Source organism: Boleophthalmus pectinirostris, unplaced genomic scaffold (genome assembly GCF_026225935.1).
Source record: "Boleophthalmus pectinirostris isolate CB_2022bp ecotype Guang Dong unplaced genomic scaffold, ASM2622593v1 HiC_scaffold_11, whole genome shotgun sequence".
In the NCBI taxonomy this organism is placed as follows: Eukaryota; Metazoa; Chordata; class Actinopteri; order Gobiiformes; family Gobiidae; genus Boleophthalmus; species Boleophthalmus pectinirostris.
In genome coordinates, this window is record NW_026570994.1 from 14,521,805 (window position 1) to 14,546,790 (window position 24,986).

The window sequence follows — 24,986 nt, forward strand, 5'->3', positions numbered from 1 at the left end:
TACTGAACTAAAGGTAAAAATACATGACATCACAAGGTGGAACAGAGTGTTTTGAGCATTGGAGATGTAGACAGATTAATAATAAAAGATCACTCAACCTTGTGTGAATGAAACAAAACAAAACTGAGAAGGTAACAGTTTCATAATATATCGTAAATCTCTCAAGAATCTATTTTGTGTAATATATAGGACCTTTAAGTTCACATTTTAGGCTAAAATTTTACTTCAAATTCCTTTTTTTAGTGTCCAAAATGTACTTGTTAATGCTTTGGCAATGTTAATGCGATGCCTGGAATGTTCCGCAGTATGGCATTAAACCTATCCATCTCACATATGTTTTTATTGCTCAGAAATACTAAAAAAAAACATGCATTTGTACTGTGAGCTATGCCTCCTCTCCACAGACCTGACCTAAACCTTGCCCTGCCATACAGTCACATCGCCATGGAGACGAGCTGGTGACAGACCCGCCACTAGAAAAATTACACAGTGCGCCTTTACGCTAATGTGGAATGTCCAAGTCAAAGTGATATAAAACGGAAAGGTGCTTTAAACTAAACAAATACTGAATGAAATAAATTACGGTGTGACAGGTCCAGCTCCTCATTATTTCTGTTGGAGCCGTGAGCTGACGTTCATAAACACACTTTCACTTCTCCTGTTTTTCCAGCTGTGACGGATTGTGGTGCTCGTGCCAATTAGACAAAACTCGTTTCAATTTTCACCTTGAAAAATAACAAGAAGTGACAGTTTAAATAGGCCACAATATCGCAGTTTTTGACACAAGTTTGAGTAGTATTTTTATTTTTTTTTTAAAGGAAAGAATACTCAAGGACCCATATTACGCTATTTTTTTATTTAGATCAGACATGTCAAACTGTAGCCTGATTCATCAGCCGGTTTCACTTCGTAGAAACTGTCTGACCTCACAGTGTTAGAATTCGTCCTTTTTTTATTTAACAAATCGCTGCAATTTGGTCGTGACGTATGTAATGCGCCGCTAACGGGGCTAACTGGTATGTTAAGCTTTTCCCAAATTCCGTAAGAAAAAGGGCAGTAATGTCTTGATAAAATTCACCAAACATTCTCTTTATTCCGGCTTTAATCCTCGATGTCGCGAATCTTTGCCAACACAGAATTTATGACTCTTCGCTGATTGGCTGGTGCCCGGACTCGCACTTCGAGAGTTTTAGCGAACCGTCTAGTGTATTCTGATTCCTGACCTAGTCGCTGGAAAGAAATGAAACTGAGAGGAGGCACTAGGTGGCGCCAGCCTGGCTAGTCAAACCCAGGCCCGGGGACCAAATTTGGCCCATGATATAATTATATTTGGCCTGTGAATTCATATCATCATATCATATGCAGATAGGCTATAGAGACATTATTTATTTAAAATGTTGTTGTTATTTTATATTATGCTTGTTCTGGATTCAGTGTTTAAGCAAAACTATTATTAAACATTTATTTTAATAAGAAAAGGTTTAACATTATATATCTCGAAAGAAGATATGTAGATGTTGTTGAAATTTTTGTTTTGATACTTAGTTTGGCCCACGACTTAGTCCCAGTTTTTAATTTTGGCCCTCTGTGAATTTGAGTTTGACACCCCTGCTATAGACGATTTTAGCCAGAAAAATGTAGGTGTTAACTTGAAAACCACCTCTCATTGACATCACAAGTTGGAACAGAGCATTTTGAGCTTTGGAGATGTAGACAGGCTAATAATAATGGTTTGCTCAAATGTGTGAATGAAACAAAACACAACTCCAGGTCTGTTTTACAACATTAGAAAATGGCTTAAAGCGTGATACTGAGCCTTTAAATAATACATTGCTCTTGTGTCTGCTTTAAAGTTATAATATATGACACACGTGGATCTTTGGTATATTTTGAACATTTTAAATTGCAATATTGATCTAAAAATAGACGGAAAATGCTGAAAAAAATATTTTAGAGGAGACATATTTTACGAAATGGACTTTTCAAGTCACTTTTTGTACTGTTTTTTATACTGTCATAAATATTGCTTCCGCTACTACATCTGAAACGATTACTACTAATGATATTATCTGAAAGTCCTACCAAAAAAAATGACTTTATAAATTGAGTTTCACGCCCGCTCCACCTGTTCCTCTGTTTGGGTTATTACGCAATAGATGGCAGTTAATCTGGGTCCGTCTGGTCTCTTTTCTAAAAAAATAAATAAATTAATAAATACTTTGACCTTTGACCTGGAAGTGATTTAAAAAAAACAACAAAAAAAACAACACTAACACTCCATTGTTTGTAATAACTAGAACAACATTATAACGAATCAGAAAATAGTGTAATATACAGACCGTTTAATACTATACTGTGGAACATTCCAGGCAAAGCAATAACACCACAAGAAAAGTTACATAGAGGCTGCGTTTACATGATGATTTCTCGTTCTGAATTAATTGTTCTGAATTAAATAGTTTGGAATTCGTGTTTACATGGAAATAATAGTTTCGGATTGAGATTTACATGGAAAGCACGTTAAATCGAGGGGCACACAAACTTATTTACGTCTACGATAAAACAAAACAAAACAAAAAACACACTTCAGCTGGCTACCAACCATGTACACAAACTCGATCTAAACTGTTTTCACAATCGTTCCATTCTTTACGTGTGTCAGCTGAGGAGGAGAAGGGAAGAGTGTCATAGAAGGGAAGAAGAAGACAAACTGAGTCAACGGCTGCTCTACCTCAGCCCACTCCCGCATCCCGCTCACAAATCCAAAAGGATGAAAGTCCGAAGCGGGGACTGTGGAGCTGGATAAGATTTTTAAGAATAATAAACATTTACATGATCGAGGAATAAATTAAATCGGCTGTAAAATCAGAATAAACCACCCACTTACTTCAGAATTAAGTTTAAAGGTTGTATAGAGGATTTTCCAAGGAACGAGAAATCCAGCGACTGTTTGTCCTTTTTCAAATGTTGCGCATGCGTGAAACCACCCCCCTCCCCTACAGCTCCCTACGTAGAAACGCCTCCTCCCGCCTCCTCTTTACGCCAGAAACAGGTTTGTTTACAGCCGCTGCACATGACTTGTAAACAACTAACTACAGTGTTGGTTAGGCAAGACGGAGAAGTGAGGAGCGGGGGGAGCGGCTGCGCGGACATTTTGTGCGCGGACGAGAAGAGGAGCAGGAGAAGAGTGGATCGGGGCAGTGGGGAGAGGAGCAGGAAAGGGGAGCAGAGAAGGTTGCGCGGAGATTCAGTGCGAATGAACTAGCTACAACACGCAGCAGCAAGCGGACTCTTTCTTTGCCTTGAAAATTACGTTTTCAGACATAGGATATCGCTTTCGTGTCCTGAAAAACGTTTGTCTAGCTCTTGGAAATAAAGTACGTTTTCATAATAAGCAGAAGTGACCTGTCCAGGAGTAATTTGGCGACCAGTGCGTCAGTCTTTAGACCCTGCGTCTGCTTCAGTCGCGCCATCGCTGGAATGAATCTTCAAGAATCACCTTAGTTTGGCTTCGCTGCTTTTCCCCTTGTCTTCTTCTTTCAGCGACCTCAAAAACGGACTTTCTTTTGCGGCTAACTGCTCCTGGATTCTTGTCGCCATTGCAACAAACTTTGTGCGAACTGCGAGGAAGATATAGGTAAAAAAAAGCCGCTAAGAACTGTTGCGTTGGTGGAGTAAACAGCGTCTGTGCGGCTTGCGTCTGTGGACTGCGTGACAGGCGTACGTAAACCACGTACCGGCGGCGCGCAGGCAAGTCAGTTACGCTAGAAACGTAGGGAGATTGATTGACAGCCTGTCAGCTAACAGATAACGAGGCAGTGTCGTTATCTATTGGCAAATGTTTAGCCCCACCACGTCCAGAGTTGATGAATTTTTATTCTCTTTTTTTTGGTCATCATAATTACAAGGCTACTGCATCTCTATAATGCTATCATTGACAACTTGAAACAAAAAAAATCCTCCATACAACCTTTAATTCCGAATAATCATTTTCATTAGGAATTAAGTGTTTACATGGTCTTTTTAAAGCGGGATTTGATTTTTATTCAGAAGTAAAGCTCCCATGTGCCTCTTTGTACTCAAAACCTCTAATGATTTTGTTTTAAATTGACATGTTTCTATATTTTTCTGTCAGATGCCTATCCAGTATCAGAGGTGGTGTACACGTGGACAGAGGGTCACGCCAAATCCGTCGTGGTCGCTGAAGACGGATCCAGACTGAATCAGTACCACCTCCTGGGACAAACAGCTGGCACGGAAAACATCCACACAAGCAGAGGTACAGATATTATTATTTTTATTATTATGATGATGATATTCTACTCACAAAAGCATTCCTCACATCATAAAACTTGTCTAGACACTCAAGGCTGCTTCACAATACTGTATTCTTCACATTTCATAAGGCGTCTGCACATATATAAGCTACAGTAGGTAGGTGTGAAGTAGAGGTTGGAATCTTACAGTGTTTTTTTTTTCTAGGTAACTACATAAACACTACCTCATTTTCTGTACTTCTTCCAGGTACCTCTTCTTATATAAAAAATGAGCTAGAAAAACAGTTAAAGAGACCATATCACGCAATTTTCTGATCTATATTATAATGTTTCCTCGTCAAAAACATACCAGGAGTTGTGTTTATGTTTGAGGGGCTGTTTACACGAGAACGCTTGCAGCTAAAAATGACAAAATATTTTATCAGAAGTGCCTCTTGTTGAGACGGTGACGGCGTTTTTGGGGCTTAAAAACATAAAAATCTGAAACCACCCTCCAGAGTGGAAAAGCTGAATACGCTCCGCCGCAGCGTTTTCGTAGACACTGCCCAAGACGCAAAACTTTGATCAGATCTGCTCACGTCACTTAACACGTTTACGTCACATACATCACCACCTAGATGCCTGGCATGCATACCCAATCGAATCGTATGCACGCAGACTTCCTCCCGAAAACACTTGTCTAAACAGGTAATAAAAAGTGAAGACGCAACGCCACTTTTGCGTCTTCTGTTCAGTCCGTCATCATATAAACGTAGCCTCATTCACACATTTTTTACAACAAATCCTGTATAGTTAGTCTCTCTAAAACAGAAAACAGCCAGTTCTACCTTCTGATGTCATGTGGTGATACAGGAAGTGCTCCATTGTGTTTTTAAACTCCATACATCTTCTGTAGAATCATTTGGATGATTTCAGCCCTGGAATTGCCAATCTCTAATGAGTAAGACATAGCTGTTAACTTGAAAACTACCGCTTCCTGACATCACAAGGTTGTTTGCCTGTTCAGTTCCTACCACACAGATACATGTCAAGCAGTTCATCTTAAAGTGTGTATGAACTGAAGTAGTGTTTTGTGTTTAGATGCCAGATTAAAATGATCATTATCAAGCCGGCTGCAAACTAATAATATGCATACAGTTACATCATAAACTGACAGCTGTGGGGCAAAGATTTTGTATTTAAATATACAACCATCTCCAAGTCCAAAATTCATGTCTCATTTGCCTTTCTATATTTTTAACATCTCCAACTGTGCAAAAATATCAAAATATCGATATATCGTATCATTTGTATCGATATCAGGGGCTTCTCTGTCGATATATCACCAAGAGTATTTTTTTAGTAAATTATTTTGTTATAGAGCTACAGTTTTGTTGCTCTTTTAGAGGAAGACGACTCGTTTATGCGACAAATTTGACATTTTCACTGTTTTGATGAGTAAAAATGTGTGTGTTTCATATGAACTTTGCACAAGAAGTTGAATTTATTGAACCGTATCGTATCGAAAGTGCACTATGTATCGAGGTATGTATCGTATTGGCAACTTCTTAATGATACCCACCCCTACCTCCAACTCTCAAATTAAACCACGTCGATTTCGATTTATGGATTTATTTTGGTCAAGTAAGAAATTGACATTCTTTTACAAATGGAACATATAACATTAATGAAATCATAACAGAACTAACAACAACAACGACAAAATTGGCCCAAAAAGGAGTGTGAAGAAGAAAACTTATTTAATCCCACCCCCCTGACGTCTCATAACGCCGCCTCACTTTATGCGTTAAAAGCTTACAGATTAGAAAAGGATCACAACGTTGACGTGGGCGTGCGAACCTCGCGAGAGTCAATGGTTAAGGAGTAGTCTGTGTCACATCACCAGCTGTCCCGGCCCCTCTCCACACTACCAAGACTGCACGTTAATCCCTGCATCGATTTCAACCAATCAGCTTTCGCGTAACACCATGACAACACAGAGGAGCAGCGTGGTCGGTCAATTTAAAGGTGCGATGTGTAACTTTTCGGTGGGGGGGGTCCATCACTTTGTCATTTCTGTGATTATGTCATCGTTCTGCCTGAAATGATCAATAGTATGACATTAACCAGCTCTACTTTTTAAAAATTCAATTACAGGTGGGTGTATAGCTCAAAAATACCTAGAGTGGGGTCGCCTCTCCACAGATCTGACCTGTAACTTGGTCTAGTTTGGTCTCCATGAAGAAAAAAAAGGTTTAATACCATACTGTGAAACATTCGACAAAGCAATAACATCATTCAGAAAAGCATTTGACAGACCCTCCGCCAGAAAAGTTACGCAATCCATCTTTAACACGGGTACTACTGGAAATTATATGAACACTTCTAGCTTGATATTTAGGTAGGTTTGGATGATTGCGATGGAAAAATAATGAAATTTAATAGTACCAGCTTGGCACGGAGAGTAGACAGGGGCAGAGAGAGAGAGAGAGAGAGAGGGCACTGTAGCCATGTACTTAATACTGTTATGTAAAAGTCTAATACACTTGATAGTAGAATTAAAGGAGTAAAAATGCAGCGTTTCATATGGACACTAATGCCGACGCTAACTGCTAAAGGTAAAAGGGTTCCAAACAGGGAGTAGGTTATGATGTTATGTGACGCAACAGGGTTAAATATACAAGTGCACGCAGAGTTCAGACTGTACATATCCATACAGGAAGGCTGCCATCGCTAAAAACAAGGGCGTTGCTAAGCCAGTGATAGAACAAGCACCAGGTAGAGATGGAAGATCACAATTTAATCATGTTTTCAAAGGGTAAAATGAGCAAATCGCAATGTCTGTACTTATTTAAAGCTCATATATTAACACAAAACTGGCTATTGTGAGCCTTTAACCATGTTATAATGTTGTTACCGCATCAAAAACATACTCCGAGTTGTGTTTTGTGTGAGTAATCTTGTATTATTAGTCTGTCTACATCTCCAAAGTTCAAAATGTTCATTATGAAGTGGTAGTTTTCAGCTCCTTTTTACCTTTAGTTCAGTAGAAATTGGCAATTCCAGGTCTGAAATGATCCAAATGACTGTAGTGAAAGCGTATAGTTTGAAAACACAGTGGAGCACTTCCTGTATTACCACATGACATCACAAAGTGGAAGAGCATTTTTAGTTTGAGAGAAGGACAGGATTTGTGTGTTAAACATGTGTGAATGAAACAAAACACAAATCCAGGTCTGTTTGCGATGAGGAAACAACATTATAACATAGATGATACCCATGATGCAAACAATATACTCTCCATGGGGTCTAAAATATATAACTAGTCTTTTCCTAGTTTTCTCATGTTTTAAAATGTGCCCAGTGGTTTTGATTTTGACAAATAAATTGCAAATGTATTCGTATTTTGTATTCAGTTCTTGTCAAAAATGTCAAAATGTGATAAGATTTCCACAATTTCTTGTTTACTGTTAAGATTAAAGACATTTTTTGCTTCGGGCTGTTGAGTGTTGAACTGTTGATTGACATTGGTGTAGCCAAGGTAACTATAAAAGTGAACCAAGTTTAAATAAATTAGACTTATTATTGGACAGTGATGATATTATATTATTTTTGGAATACATTGACTATTTGAATATTTGTTTAGTTGACCAATCAAATTTAATAAAGCATTTAAAGGTCCTATATTACGCAAAATTGACTCTTGTGAGCTTAAAGTTAAAAACATACCTGGACTTGTGTTTTGTTTCATACACACGTTTGAGTAACCGTTTATAATTAGTCTTTCTACATCTTCAAAGCCTTGTTTTGGCCTTTTGTCCACATGGAGCCAGCGTTTCTGGTGGGCAAAAACTATCTTTTGAAAACGGGTTCCAGAGTGATGAAATCTGAGAACGCCGGCATTGAGTTGTCATGTGGACAAGCAAACCGCATCTTCCCCTTCTTCACCACGTGACTAGAAAAGAACCCCGCGCAGGAAGGACTTTATTTATTTATTCATTTATTTGAGACAGGGACAGCACACATTTTTTGCATTTACCTTAACAGGACAGATGCATTGTACATCAGGTTGTAGCATCAGTGCTAATTTCCACCTGTAGTCCGTGGGCAGGTTCATTGATTGATTGTATTTAACTGACCTTGACTATCAACTGTTCTTGGAGACCTATGCAGCATGTTTTGTGTTATGCACATGAGCTCTTTGTAGCATTGTGTGTCCAGTGGCCCTGGCTGTAGCCTGTTTATAGCACCACATAGTGCTCCAATGTCGCGTGAAGGTGAATATTTATTGATCCAACACGTGTGTGGACCCACATTTTTTTCAACCTGCAAAATAAGAAATCCAGGAGCGTTGTCGTGTGGACGTAGCTCAAGTTAACAGCTACATTTTACCTTTTGTTCAGTGGAGAAGTTCAGTTCCAGGACTAAAATTATCCAAATAATTCTTGTGAAGGTGTATGGAGTTTCAAAACACAGTGGAGCGCTTCCTGTATTACCACTAAATGACATCACAAGGTGGAGCAGAGTGTGTTCAGTTTCTGTTAGAGAGCAGAACTCTGCCTAAACATGCAGGGTTTGTGTTTTAAACATGTGTGAATGAAACGAAACAACTCCAGGTCCGTTTGTGATGAAGAAACAACATTATCACATAGACCAGAAAATAACGTAATATGGGCCCTTTAAACCGATTTCTATGACGTCAAACTGTCACTGAACAAGAATTAAACTAACAACACACACGTGTCATATTGAAGAATCACCCCATACGCAAACTCAGACCCGGAGCCAGAATCCAAGTATGTTTCGTTCTATATAAAAGACCAAATTTATCAAAACCGCCCTGCGCAAACACACTCTAATCTGTATCCATCTCCAAAGGTCACACGTGCGCAGCTATTCGCCCCAAAGTTTACTTGACATTATCATTGTTTGCCCCCTCTGTCCATCAGTGAACCATCTGGAGTCCCTTCTGCCACCAGTCAATGCCCAAACTCTGTATGCGTCAGGCTATGGGACTGAAATAGAAATATATGATTGGTGAAAGCTGGCGCTGGAGAGAGGCCAGAGGAGAGCTGGAGACAGATGAGCCGCAGATGGGGTCAGATCTAGTCCACTGGGTTAATTTACTTCTGTACGTGAGTGACTTTTCATAATATATTTGACCCGAGCTGTATGAGACAAGATGGGGTCGGACACAGCTGACAAATATATGGATGAGCCAAAACATTATGACCACAAACAGGCAAAGTGAATAGCAAAAGTGTTTCTCCATGGAGATGTTATTGCTTTGTTTGGAATGTTTCACAGGATGGCATTAAACCTTCATGGAGAGCAAACCAGACCAAGTTACAGGTGAGATCTGCGGAAAGGCAACCCCGCTCACAGTCAGAATGCCTGGTTTTCTAGGTACCGTATTTTTCGGACTATAAGTCGCACTTTTTTCATGGTTTGGGTGTTTCCTGCGACTTATACTCTGGTGGGACTTATATATTAAAATTTTCACACACTGACAGCCGCAAGAGGCTCTAGTCTTGTGTGTCAGTATCTGCTGCTCCTTTTACCACTGTCACTTCACTCTACTGCGCATGTCTCCTTCAGAAAAAGCTGCTGTCCTGCTGCAGGTAGAGAAATATTCAGATGAAAACGGTAATCGGGCAGCAGAAAGAAAGTTAGAGTGAGCGAGAGACTTGTGAGGGACTGGTGGAAAGCAGGAATGGAGAACACAGCTTCACGGCAACCGGGCAGGTGCACCATGCAACTTTCCTGAAGTCATTGGATGGATTGACAAAGCCTGGACTTCAGTGACAACCGAAACCATCCTGTCTGGAATAATTCTAACTGGAACTGATGCTGAGTCTGACGACAGCTACGCAGAAGAGAAAGCAGCTCTCCATTTACCTCTGGAGGTCGCGAAGTTGCCATGGATCTGTAATAATTTAGGATGGAGGATCAAGAATTCAGTGGATTTAGTGATTTGGAGATCGAGAGTTTGGTAAATTTGTTATGTTCTGTTGTTTATGTTCTAGTTATCTGATTAACTTTTAATATGCTAATACCAGACACCTATTCAGCCTGTTGTTCTCTGTTCTATTGTTATCATTATAACTTGCCTCAGTCAGTTCCTGGTCTCTGATTTTATAAAATAAATTTCACCCAAAAAGTGCAACTTATGTTTTTTTTTTTCTTTCTTTTTTATTACACATTTTTTGGCTTCTCCAGAATGACTTAAAGTCTGAAAAAATACAGTATTTTTGAGATATAAATCCATCTGTAATTTAATAAATATAAGGTAGAGGTGTTTAATGTCATACTGTGGAACATCCCAGTCAGTGCAATGACATATCCACAGAAACAAGCAGTCAACAGACCCCCAAACCAAAAAGTCACACAGTGCACCTTTAAAGTCCACTTCTTTGCAGGTGGAGCCAAGTCTTGCCGCTGTTCTTGGCTAAACCACAGATCACTTAGATCACTTATACTTAAGTATTTTCTTTGGAGCTTGATTAAAAGAAAATCTGACAGGCTCCCGCTGCCTTTATCAGGTCTAGACAAAGTAATGAAGCACTTTGAAAACCTCCCATTCAAAACACCGGCCAATTACTGCCCGGACCTCCTCGGGTTGAGCTTAGAGAGCATGGTCCTATTGGCTGAATGTCAATATATAAAGACACAGTGATATTACACGTCTCCAAGGGCTTGCATAAGACTACATAGCATCTTTATAACAACTGAAGCCTTATTGATGGTATTTTGGGCCCATTTCAAATAACTATGGTTAGAAAAAATGTAGTTTCAGTGCCATCTCTCTCATTAGTGACGGTATTCAAAACTAGCTTAAAGGTGCACTGTGTAACTTTTCTGGTGGAGGGTCCGTCCAATGCTTTTCTCCATGGAGATGTTTCAAGTTACGGGTCAGATCTGTGGAAAGGTTGAGTCACAATGCCTGTTTTTCTAGGTATTTCAGCTATAAAACCACCTGTAATTTACTGTTACTGTGGAACATTCTAGGCAGAGCAATGGCATCTCCATAGAAACAAGCAGATGAAGAACTCCCCAACCAAAAAGTTACATACTGCACCTTAATAGAAACTGTAAAAAGAAATGACAAGAAAATCAAACTGACATCTTTATACTTTGAAAAAAATAAAATGCAAATCTTTCTAGTAGGGATGTAACGATATCCTAATCTCACAGTACGATATTTTCACGATACACGTCTCACAGTACGGTATTTATTGTGATATTTTGTGGAGGCAAACAAAATTGTTAATATGCTACTTTTTCCTCTTAAAATGCCTTGACAAGACTTAATTCAAAGATTTAAAAGTGCTTAGAACTACTATTTCTTCATGTAGTTTACCACAAAACGGAGCAAAGGATCATGGTCTATGTAGTTCCCTCCGTTTTTTTAGCTCTTGCTGCACCGTAACAATAAATTTAAGCAAAGAAACTTGTAATTCGATATACGATGATGGCCCACGGTTTTATTGTGAGACTTTTGACGATACGATTGCTAGAATTAAACTAAGCTAAATATGTGACAAAGACTTCAAATTTACATTTTACAGTTTCTCACCAGTACTGCATTTTTGACGGTTTTGAAGTAATACTCATTTAAATTGAGTCGTATTTAGAGTACTTTTTCTCCATTGTTTTTTAATAGATATTCCTGACAATATGTAGTATTTGTGGGCTTCAGCTTCTATTTTATAGGTGCCGTTTTGAGGACTTTAGAGCATTCAAAAAGATATTATAATAGTATTGAGTATCAAGTCTAGTCCTTATTATCGAAATCGAGTTTAAAATTTTAGTATCGTGACCACAACAACTCCAAAATGAACACTTCTTACTGTCCTGTATGCACCTCTATAGGCACTGGGCCACTGCTTTGGTCACCGGAAGTGGGCGTGGCCTGGTTGTGTAGTATGCCTTTAATTAGCGCCTTTAATCTGGGACAACACGCCCGTTTGAGTCACGGCTCTGAGCGGGCCCAAAGCAGATTAACTCGGTGTTTCTTAAACACTTGGAGATCTTTAAGGATATGACTTCCGTGTCTCCTCACCTGCTCCCAACATAAAACTCAAGAGACAGAACAGAGCACGGGTTTGAGAAGTGAAGTTTGAGGACTTTTTTTGAGAAGTTAACAGTTAATATTTAGTAGGATGGCTTGTTTATTTGAATAACCCAAACTATATGGAATACTATGATTGCTTGATTTGACCTTTCAACCTTGAGGTCAACAAAGCCGTCTGAGTATCATGACCTGGGTGGGCTGCACAATTTAGAGGAAGATTTTTATGTGAACCTTTAAAATTCATATAATTTTTAGCAAGTTTCACAAATTATAATATATGATTTCTAAAACTGCAGCTCAAAAACTGCAACTGGTGTTTGGTTAGACCTGGTTTAGTCCCAAATTAGATATGGTTTAGTCCGAGGTTAGACGTGGTTTAGTTCCGGGTTTGATCTGGTTTAGTCCCGGGTTGGATATTGCTTAGTCCTGGGTTACACTTGGTTTAGTTCAAAATTAGATCTGGTTTAGTCCTGAGTTAGATCTGGTTTAGTCCAAAATTAGTCTTGGTTTAGTTCTGGATTAGACCGGTTTCAGTTCTGGGTTAGACCTGGTTTAGTCCAGAATTAGTCTTGGTTTAGTTCTGGTTTCAGTTCTGGTTAGACCTGGTTTAGTCCAGAATTAGTCCTGGTTTTGTTCTGTATTACACCTGGTTTAGTCCTGGGTTAAACCTGGTTTAGTCCAGTCCTTAGGAGGTGTTCAGTGTCAGTAGTCACTATCTATCAGAGGTTCATAAAATCTTGTTATCTATCAAGAATTATTAAAAAGTAATGCTATTTTTTTCAATACCGCAAACATGACAAAACACTTGAAACATTAAAGTGCTTATGTTCGGTCTGACTACTTGTTTGACTAAAACACGGTTAAGATCTTTCATATTGAAGATTTTGGCAAAAACATTCTCACTCATTTTCCCAATTTGGCCATTATCTGACAAATACAAATATAAGAAAACACTTATTTGTTGAATTAACATTTAAAGTATCAGAATAAAATGTGTTTGTGTGTAAATCGTGCTGAACTTTGACAGACTCTCTCCCAGTGTGACGTCATAAGTATGTTTGAACTCTCTTTCGTCACAAATTGCAAACTATAATTAATTTTTGCAGTAGTTATAATCCCACCAAATTGAGTAATTAAAGAATCATAAAATCTGTCATATGCACTTTAACATTTGAGAGAAGGCTGAAATATGAATTGATCAAATAATACAAGAACCCCGTGTTTGCAGAGGTCAACAAACAGATATGCAAGGTACAAACATTTTCTATGACAAGACAGGATCATTTGTGTAACACTTTTGCTCAGTATTAGATGTGAACTTTGTGTCAGTACCAAACTTGGTCCAAGTGAAAGGGCTGCACCATTGATAGAAACTGAAGTAAACAAATCAAAACCACAACCTTTTTGTTGGCATTATAATTGAAACGAATGTCCTAATGAAGGGCTGTTTCAGGACTAAACCAGGTCTAACAAGAACTAAACCTGGACTATATCGATATATCGTATCGTTTAATGTGATGATACAGTATCGATATTGTGGGCTGCTGTATCAATATATCGCCAAGAGTATTTTTTGGTGTATTTTACTAAATTATTTTGTTACAGCTACAGTTTTGTTGCTTGTTTAGAGGAAGTAAACTCAGCACATTTGACATTTTCACTGTTTTGATGATTAAAATGTGGGAGTATGAATTTTGCACAAGAAGCAGTTTAACAAAGACTTTCTGTCACAGTCATGATTTAGCCTTTATTTTTTATTCAACCGTATCGAATCGATTTGAAATATATCGGATCGGATCGAAAGCGCACTGTATCGAGATTTATATCGTATCATGGCCTATGTATCGTATTGGCAACTTCTTAATGATACCCCGCCCTGGTAGTAGGTATCAAAAATGAGATACAAACAGATACTATAACTAGTATCAAAACTAGATACTCATTTAAGCAGGTATTGATACTAAAAAAAGTCACATTCAGAGGACAGAACTTAACCTTTAGAATGATCTTGAGCGGTATCCTTAATATGAAAGAAAGTACTACAATTTAATGTTGAAAATCACGTTCTGTTGTCTTATTATGAACTTATTGTTGTATCCGCACCTGTACCGAGTGTCAAGTACTGCAATAACTACTGCTATTTGTGTGTGTAGGCCTCACTCACCAGTTGACCAACATGGCAGCGTTGTTCCCAGTGAGAAAAGGCAGTTCTCCTTTGACATGTTCCCAAACACATCCGTGGTACAGCAGTATCAAAAAGCTCCAGATGACCATTCTTCCACCCCCTACCCTGCCCGGATCCATGCATTCAGGTCAAAGGGTGATCCTGGGGGGGTATCCCAACTTTTCGCAAATCTGTAACGGGGGCAGTCACCCAGACGACCCTGAGTCATGGGGGCAACCGGGGGTCAGTTTTAAAAGCTAAGAATCGAGTCTTCAAGTTGAGACATCGCGAGTTGCCAAGGGTTACGACGATGCATTTTCTGATGAGGTGTAATCCTAGTTTATCCGATGAGAAATACTCCAAAAAATCCCAAAAAGTTAGCCACCCTCCATCACAAACTAATTGAAATAAACGTCAGTGTGTGAGATCCTCCGGGGGGGTAGCTGCAGTCGTCAGTTCATGCGTGTTGCCGTGGCGATTGGTGCGTGCCGTTGCGGTCGGGATTGGGAGAAAGGGGCGGGGTTTGAGCGAGGATCCCGGGACAGGAAGTAGATGGATTGCACTAAACTGTCCTCCCTCCCTCCTGCTCCACTCTTCTCACTGATGGCAGGACGCAGATTGTAACCGGGGATTAGGGCGGTTCTCAAAGCGGATTTTGCCCAGAGAAAGGAAAGCTGTGTGTGTGTGTGTGCATGTGCGTGGGTGGGTGGGTGTGTGTGTGTGTGCTAGGGTTGCTTGTGTGCATGTCATTTGATTTATTTTTTTTATATTTTACTAACCCTTGCGTTCAGATAGACAGAAAGAAGGCCTCTGCAATTTCAATCTTTTAATAAATATATTGTGGACTAAATTAAAAAGCCCATATTACACTATTTTATGGATCTATTTTATAATGTTTAATCATCAGAAAATGACCTGGAGTTGTGTTTTGTTTCATTCACACATGTTTAACGTACAAACTTTGCATATTTACGCTGAGTTCTTCTCTCAAGCAGAAAACACTCTGACTGTTCCACCTTGTGATGTCATGCGGTAATACAGGAAATGCTCAAGTGTGTTTTTAAAATCATCATCGTCATCAAACTAAGGCCCGCGAGCCAACTACGGCCCTCCATGCCTCTTTGACCGGCCCCTCAGCCCCTCTGCCTCCCACCACTTGAACAGGCAATCCTCAAAAGTTGTCATGGCCTATTTTTTAAAATGACTTTTTGGCAAATAATAACACGTCTTCATCTTGTATTTTGTAGATTTTTTTGGCTACTTTTTATAACATCTACACTTTAATTAGTCTTAATAAAGGACGAAGATAGATCTAATTCATGATGAACGAATAGTCTATTAATAGTTTGGATGATTGAGGCTTAATAAAAGGGGTAGGAGTTAGGGTATTAATTAAGTCATGACTAAGCCTTAAGTCTTTCTTTGTGCTTTATTAAGGCTATGTAGGTGTAGTTATAATAAAGTGTTACAGATTTTTTTCAATTAAAAACAATATTTATATGAAGTATTTATATTTAAATAATTAAATCATATGATGTATTTACATTTTCCGCCAAATTTTCATCACCTGACAAGCTCGAGATCAAACAGTGACAGTCAACGCATGTGCAGAGTTCTGTAGTGCAGTTAAGAGCAGCAAAATGGCGAGTGTTAAAGTACGAAAAGTTGACAGAGTGCCGAGTTTTCAAAGAACAGTGGACGATCTATTACTTTTTTGTTCAGTGTAAGGACCGTGCAGTTTGTCTGATATGTAAAGAAACTATGACGGTTTTCCAAGAATATAATCTGCATCGTCAGGGTCATACAATTCTGTCATACGGCCGACCCGACTCCGGCCCCCGTCAAAGTTAAAAGCGATAATGTGGCCCCCAGAGAAAAAAAGTTTGGTGAACCCTGCCAGAAACGTTCACTAGAATCAGTTGGATAATCCTAGCCCCGGAATTGCCAATTTCTACTGAACATAAAAGTAAAAGGTAGCTGTTAACTTTTTTTTACTTTTGAGAGACAGCCAAAAACAACAAAACACAACTCTGGGTTTGTTTTTGAGGAGGTAACAGCATTTTTAACATCACTAAGGAGCCAAATTTGCATAATACAGGACCTTTAAGGATCAAACTAGGTCTAAACGGGCTAATATAGAATTTTACAAGTTAAAATCATAATAAAATGTTCCAGGTTTCATCAAATATTCTGCAGCAAGTCATTATAATACAAACATAAAGCTTTATCAGACCAGTGCTTTTCGGAGCGTTTTTCAAGGTTGCCAGATAAGAGCTTTGCATACCACATATCTAATTACAGAATTTCTGCAAATTTTATCCTTAGAAACCCTGTACCTGATTTTTGTCTTGCCGCAGTACAGAAATTACAGGTATTAGCAGCTTTTGAGTTCAAAATAAATCCGCTGTGTACTGTATGCATCTAATTGTGAAGTATTTTATTATCCGTATTTTATTATCACTGTGTTGGTAAAACTCTCTGGTCTCTTGAGCGTTGCGAGTGCTCTGAATGAAGAAAGTAAGAGATTAATAACTTTGGACCACTGCAAACCTTTAATTTAGAAACTATTATTAGCTGCACACATTTATCAGCATGTCGCAAATTAAAATATTCACATTAACAAATTGTCATTGTAATTTGTGCTCTTTTTTTCCCATCTTCCAGCCATTTCATTTTCTTTTTTGAGTTTTTTCCTTTCCAGTTTTTGCCTATTACCTTCCAACTTCAACAAAACTGACACACTGGAAGGAAAGCCACTATTTGTTTTGGCATTTGTATTTTGTTATTTTTGGCTTTATTTTTTATTCAGTTTGGATTCACAATCACCTTTTAACGCTAGGTGGGTTCCCAAATTGTCCATAAAAAGTAACAAGAGCATCATTTGGCTTCGACACCCAGCTCTGCCCTTTCTGCTAAATCAAATCCACTCTCCTCTGTGAGTAGATCAAATTGTCCTTAATAATCCCTTTTTGGTTGGAGGCGCTCATCATTATAACGCATTTATTCCCCAGTCTTGTTTACCGCGTGCGTTAACTTGCTATCCTTTTTATTTGTTTGTCTGGCTCCAGGGCAGTACACTGTGATGATGGCGCACTTTTACCTGAAGAGGAAGATTGGGTATTTCGTCATCCAGACATATATGCCCTGCTTCATGACCGTCATTCTGTCTCAAGTGTCGTTTTGGCTCAACCGCGAGTCAGTTCCCGCCAGGACGGTGTTCGGTGAGTGAAACCGCAGAGGCTAATTTCACCAATTCCACAAAGCTTGGGTTTGTTTTTCGAGTAAAGTCCCATTCACACGGAAATTCCAGGAAATAGCCACAACACCACCACTGATACTGTGCAGTGACGTCAAGCCAGGAGGAGTGTCTGCGTTTATGTCTATAACGGAATATTCGGTAGTCGCCATGGTGACACGATGCACACTTTAGCAAACACTGCCAGAAGTTTTAATATAGTTTGAAAACCCATGAAAAAATACAAGACATTTTTAGAAGCCCATGATCAGTTGAGACTTTGCAACGACATCACGCTGGGGAGGGGGGTTTGGCATGTATATCTACGACAGAAAGTTTGATTCGGCTGTTACCATGGTGACAACACTGCCGAGAGAGTTTTAAGGCAAAGTCTGAAAACAATCCCCCAAAAAATGTTAAATGTATTTTAACAACACATTTTCTGGAGCCTATGATGAATCGATACTTTGCCGTGACGTCAAGCTCGGGGTGGGGGTCTGCGTGTATGTCTATGGCGGAATATTCGGTAGTCGCCATGGTGACACGACGCACACATTAGCAAACACTGCCAGAAGTTTTAATATAGTCTGAAAACTCGTGAAAAAAAAAACTTTTAGGAGCCTGTGATTAATTGAGACTTTGCAATGATGTCACGCTGGGGAGGGAGGGTATGTATGTCTACGACAGAATGTTCAGCGGGTGCCATGGTGACACAACACTGCCGAAACGGTTTTAAGGGAAAGTCTGAAAACAAAATACAAAAAAAAAAAAAAGGAAATAGATTCAAACAACATGTTTGAGCCTGTGATGAATCGATACTTTGTTGTGACGTCAAGCTGGGGGTGGTCTGCATGTAAGTCTATGGGAGAATGTTTGGCAGTTGTGATGGTGACGCAATGCACACATTAGGAAACACTGCCAAAAGAGTTTTATTGAAAAGTTTGTTTTGAAAACGAGAAAAATGGATTTAAACAACACATTTTCAAGATCCTGTGATCTATTTAAGTTGGTAGTCCCACTCTAATGTTTGATGTTAAAAAACGTAGCTAGTTTGTAAATGTAATTTTATGTGAGAGAGACTTCTTTAATGGTACAAATCAGCTCACAAAGTCTGTTCTTTATGGTCAGATTAAAATAAATTGATGCTTCAGAGAGAACAATGCTTCTCGTTAGCATCACACCCCAATAGAATGTTGACATCAGCTGCAAAGTATCAATTCACACATGTATCGATATTTTATCTGAAAATAAATTCCTATTTCTATTTCCCACAGAAAAATTGGTTGGGAAACACTGTAATATTAAACTCTGCTCCAAATTCACTCCTATAACCACCGGCCTCTGTGAGCTTCGTTTGACTGAAGCCGAATTCTTTTGGCTGACGTCACACTCCCTCAGTCCACCTTTTTACACAGTTTACGTAAACAAAACCTGTTCTGCCAAAACATGCTCCTAGGTAAATTCTCAGGTCAGGCTGCGTGTGTGAATGGGACCTCATATCACCACTGAACAAACCAGGGAAGAGAATAATAAGTGCAATAACACAGTGCAGGAAGACAGCACTAAAATCATATTAAACTCTGTGTATTGAATGAACCCAATATACTTCGCTTCTCATTTCAAAATTGTGTTTCCTTCTTAATGAAAAACATTATTGCGGTTGGGTTGCCATATAAATGACTGCTGTAGACATTACTAACTGCTGTAGCTCAGGGACACATGTTTGGCAACCGAGTCATAGACTAAATTAATGTATAATTGGGAAAAAATAAACATACAAGTAGTGGAAGTAGTTGTAGTAGCTGCAGCAATAGTACCAGTAATAATATTAGTAGTGGTTTCATTAGCTTAGACAAGACATGAAGTAGTAACAGAATTCATACAGTACTTAAGTAATTAAAGTACAAGTAATCTCGACAATTATAATAGGCTAATAGTCGTAGTGGTGGCAGTAGTAGTAATAGTAGTTGTAGTAGCAGTAGTCATAGTTGCACTAGTAGTTTAATAGAAGTAATAGCAGTAGTCGTAGTTGCAGTAGTAGTGTAATAGTAGTATTAGCAGTAGTGGTAATTGCAGTAATGGTGTAATAGTAGTAGCTGCAGTAGTAGTGTAATAGTAGTAGTTGCAGTAGTGGTAGTTGCAGTAGTTGTGTAGTAGTAGTAGTAGTAGTAGTAGTAGTAGTAGTAGTAGTAGTAGTAGTAGTAGTAGTAGTAGTAGTAGTAGTAGTAGTAGTAGTAGTAGTAGTAGTAGTAGTAGTAGTAGTAGTAGTAGTAGTAGTAGTTGCAGTAGTAGTAGTAGTTGCAGTAGTAGTAGTAGTAGTAGTTGCAGTAGTAGTAGTAGTTGCAGTAGTAGTAGTAGTAGTAGTAGTAGTAGTAGTAGTAGTAGTAGTAGTAGTAGTAGTAGTAGTTGCAGTAGTAGTAGTAGTAGTAGTAGTTGCAGTAGTAGTAGTAGTAGTAGTAGTAGTAGTAGTAGTAGTTGCAGTAGTAGTAGTAGTAGTAGTAGTAGTAGTTGCAGTAGTAGTAGTAGTAGTAGTAGTAGTAGTAGTAGTAGTAGTAGTAGTAGTAGTAGTAGTAGTAGTTGCAGTAGTAGTAGTAGTTGCAGTAGTAGTAGTAGTAGTAGTAGTAGTAGTAGTTGCAGTAGTAGTAGTAGTAGTAGTAGTAGTAGTTGCAGTAGTAGTAGTAGTAGTTGCAGTAGTAGTAGTAGTAGTAGTAGTAGTAGTAGTAGTAGTAGTAGTAGTAGTAGTAGTAGTAGTAGTAGTAGTAGTAGTAGTAGTAGTAGTAGTAGTAGTAGTAGTTGCAGTAGTAGTAGTAGTAGTAGTAGTGGTAGTTGCAGTAGTGGTGTAATAGTAGTAGTAGCAGCAGTAAAGTAGTAGACAGTAGTAGTAGTAGTAGTAGAAAGTAGTAGTAGCCACATAGTAACAGTACAGTAGTAGTAGTAGTAGTAGTAGTCGTAGTAGTACATCTTTCCATTTACTCTGTGCTTTTTAAAGTTTTAACTCATGTAGCGGAAGTAATAGTGCTAGTACTAGTAGTTGTAGTAGTGGTAGTAGTTGTTGTGGTTGTAATAGTGGTAGTATTAGTAGTTGTAATGGTTGCAGTAATAGTAGTGGTATTAGTAGTAGTAATAGTAGTAGTTGTGTTTGTAGTAGTCGTAGTAAAAATCGTAGTAGTACATATTGTTTTTCCATTTATTCTGTTCTTTTTAACCTTTTAACCTTGTCTCTTCCCTCCAGGTGTAACTACAGTCCTGACCATGACCACTCTGAGCATCAGCGCGCGGAACTCCCTCCCCAAAGTGGCATACGCTACGGCCATGGACTGGTTCATCGCCGTGTGCTACGCCTTCGTCTTCTCGGCGCTGATCGAATTCGCCACCGTCAACTACTTCACCAAGAGGAGCTGGGCCTGGGACGGCAAGAAGGCCCTGGAGGCGCAACACCCCAAGGTACCATAAGGGGGCGACCAGATTAAAAACACCCACACATCATTGGGGTTAATAGGAGCTCGGTGTCCTTGAACACAGCAGCATAATGACGTCCCAGATGTCGTATTATGTTGGAAATATAATAAAGGGGCTATAGCTACTGACAGTGTTATTTGAATGGGACAGGCCAACATTAACCTTGTATATTTCAATATGTAGGACGTATAAAACTAACAATAGACGGGAAGTAAGCCTTTACAAAAACAGGACCGAAGATAGAGGTTGGAAATCTAAAGGGTCTAAACCAAGACTGCATGACTAAACCAAGGTAACTATTGCATTGTGGGATTGAAAACATGACCAAATTAGGATCAAACTAGGACCAAACATGGGCTAGACCACAGAGAGACCAGGACTAGACCAAATTGTTTAAAAGGGTCTAAATGTCCTATAATGAACAAGAAACTATTAAAGTATGGGCTAAACTAGGTGAATTCTAGTGAGTGCTGGTTTAGTCTTGGTTTAGTCCTGGTCTAGTTCTAGTCTAGTCCCGGTCTGGCCCTTGTTTGGTTGAACATCACTGGTTTAAACTGTCCTATATACGAACAAGAAACTATTAAAGTATGTGCTAAACTAGGTGAATTTTAGGGAGTTCTGGTCTAGTCCTGGTCTCGTCCTGGTGCAGGCCTAGTCTAGTCCTGGTCTAGTCCTGGTGCAGGCCTAGTCTAGTCCTGGTGCAGGCCTAGTCTAGTCCTGGTCTAGTCCTGGTGCAGGCCTAGTCTAGTCCTGGTCTAGTCCTGGTGCAGGCCTAGTCTAGTCCTGGTCTAGTCCTGGTCTAGCTTTTGTTTGGGTGACCGTCACTGGTTTAAAATGTCCTATAAACGAATAAGAAACTATTAAAGTATGTGTTAAACTAGATGAATTCTAGTGAGTCTTGGTCTAGTCCTGGTCTAGTCCTGGTCTAGTCCTGGTCTAGTCCTGGTCTAGCTTTTGTTTGGGTGACCGTCACTGGTTTAAAATGTCCTATTAAGGAATAAGAAACTATTAAAATATGTGTTAAACTAGGTGAATTCTAGTGAGTCTTGGTCTAGTCCTGGTCTAGCCTTTGTTTGGTTGAAGATCACTGGTTTGAAATGTCCTATAATCGAACAAGAAATGATAAAAGTACGTGATAAACTAGGCGAATTACATTGTAGTGTAATACTGAGTTAGTACTATCACCCCATATTAACAACTGTCACTAAGAGAACCCATTCTTAGAAATTAGTCTCAGTTAGGATGAACAGTATTGTTATTGTTGCTCATATTGAGATTTTTGACATTTCTGATATTTCAAATATAAGAAATAATGAAGCTAAAGAGGTGGTTTCCGAGGGTTGCCTAGTATCAAAACTTATTTGAGGAGGTATCGATACTAAAAAAGTCACATTCACAGGACAGAAATGAACCTTTTCTGAATAGATAGTTTGTAATGATCATAGTTGTATCAGAATCAGTACTGGGTCTATTCATTAGTATTGAAATCAAGTTTGAAATACAGCAGATTATCTCAGAAATGTTTAATTAAGTATGAATTTCATTTGTGAACTTTACATCAACTTGAGTATGTGAGACTTGTAAAACTCCTTATAGCACCATCATTAGTCAAGACAAACAAATCGAACTTATAAAATGTTAAAAATAACAAAGTGAAAAATACAAGCATACTCAGCTGACCCCAATACATTTTTGGTCATATTTGATTAAGAGAATCTTTTGCCCAAAACTGGATCATTGCCCTGCAGGTGTATGGCTGGAAATAGGACAGTGAATAAATTTGCATTAGCTTTTCAACATAACAAGCTTGTTTACTCAATTACTTTCAATTTTCTCTGTATGGCTAAATTAACCTATATCTATTCTATTCTTATACAAATTTGCATTTCATGGGTGGAAGAAGTACTCAGTTTTGTTACTTAAGGGTGTATTGTGTAACTTTTCTGGTGGAGGATTCATCATATACTTTTCTCCATGGCAGAGGTGGGACTAAGTCGTTGTTTTGCAAGTCTCAAATAAGTCTCAAGTCTTTGACCTCAAGTCCAAGTCAAGTCCCAAGTCAAATACAGACAAGTCCAAGTCGAGTCTCGAGTCACTGGCCCATAAGTCCAAGTCAACTCCAAGTCGTCTGCGTTGAGCTTCAAGTCATTTCAAGTACATTTTAAGATAAAATGTACTTTTAAAAAATCATAGTATATTTATATATGAATATTTATAGAGTATAAATGTAAATATTTCATTTTTAAATGTTTTGACAAGATTGGAGTGTGAATCATTACAGTCAGAATAGAAAGAATTCAGATTTAAAAGTGCTTCTCAAGTCTTCTCAAATCACAGGCCTCAAGTCCGAGTCAGGTCCCAACAAGTCACTGATCTTCAAGTCCAAGTCGAGTCCCAAGTCTTAGTCCATGTTATCAAGTCAAGTCTCAAGTCCAAAAAATAGTGACTCAGGTCTGACTTCAGTTGAAGTCACAACTTGCAAGTCCACACCTCTGCTCCATGGTGATGTTATGGTGTATGGAATTAAACCAGACCAAGTTACAGGTCAGATCTGTGGAGAGGCAACCCCGCTCACAGTCAGAATGCCTGTTTTTCTACATATTTTTGAGCTCTAAAACCAACAGTAATTGAATAAATGTAAAGTAGAGCTGTTTAAAGTCATAGTGTGGAACATTCCAGAGCAGAACAATGACATATCCATAGAAACAAAAAAGTGACGGACCCCCAATCGAAGTTGAACAAAGCACAAACACACATTCCACCACTGTTCAAAACAACAGGAAGTCAATTCAAAGTTACCAACACGTCACCAAACTTCTGGCAAGATATAATCCCATAATTTTGTTTTAGTGGTTCCTTATATACGGTGTAAATATATGCAAATTAAAATAGTGAAAAGAACGTTTCAGACCAGCAGACGAGACTGTTGTACGTGACTCCAATCGCTAACGCGGTCTTTCCACTGGAGGGCGAGACTCAAAATGTTTACCAGTGTACAAATCTCCAATCATTACAGAAAGAGAAAGAGAGAAGGAGAGAGGGGAGGGAGGAATCGATCGTCTGGGGCTGGGGACCGAGAGCCTGATTCTCCTCTACGGTGGAAAATACAGGCGTAGCAATGTGGGACCATTATTAGTTATTATAGATGTAGGAATTTGTGTCGTCATCTGTAAGCAAAAGGAGATGATAGGAAATGGATTGGGTTGTCTTGTGGAGTATGGGTCTGTTGCTACAACCAAGTTTAGTCCTAGTTTAATCTGGTTTTCAGTCCTACAGTGCGATAATAGTTTAGTCCTGGTTTAGTTCTGGTTCAATCCTAGTTTAGTCCTCATTTACTGTTCTAGTTTTAATCTGGTTTTCAGTCCTACAATGTAATAGTAGTTTAGGCCTGGTTCAGTCTTGGTTTAGTCCTGGTTTAGCCCTAGTTTATTGTTCTTTTTTACAGTTTAGTCTGGTTTAGTCTTGGTTTAGTCTTGATTTAGTCCTTGTTTAGTCCTGGTTCAGTCCTGGTTCAGTCCTGGTTTAGTCTTGGTTTATTTCTGGTTTATTTCTTATTTACTCTTCTAGTTTACAGTTCTAGTTTTTGTCCTGGTTTAGTCTTGGTTTAGTCCTGGTTTAGTCCTGGTTTACTGTTCTAGTTTACAGTCCTGGTTTAGTCCTTGTTTAGTCTTGGTTTAGTCATGGTTTAGTTCGGGTTCAGTCCTTGCCCAATATAAATACATAAATAAATAGAAAAACATTCCAGAAAAAGCAAGAACATCTAAAATTAGAAAAGCATAATCAGAAAAGTTATGCAAT

The 24,986-nt window shown here is 38.8% G+C and overlaps 1 protein-coding gene across 1 annotated transcript in view; it reads right to left on the reverse strand.

Annotated features, from left to right (window-relative positions):
* The window catches only part of LOC110153283 (gamma-aminobutyric acid receptor subunit beta-3-like), a 174,596-nt gene extending 159,992 nt beyond the window's left edge, over positions 1 to 14,604 (reverse strand). The window contains exon 1 of the mRNA XM_055163606.1: positions 14,495 to 14,604. Within this exon, the coding sequence (XP_055019581.1) occupies positions 14,495 to 14,604 (110 nt within the window). The remainder of the gene's footprint in view (positions 1 to 14,494) is intronic.
* Positions 14,605 to 24,986: the final 10,382 nt, after the last annotated feature.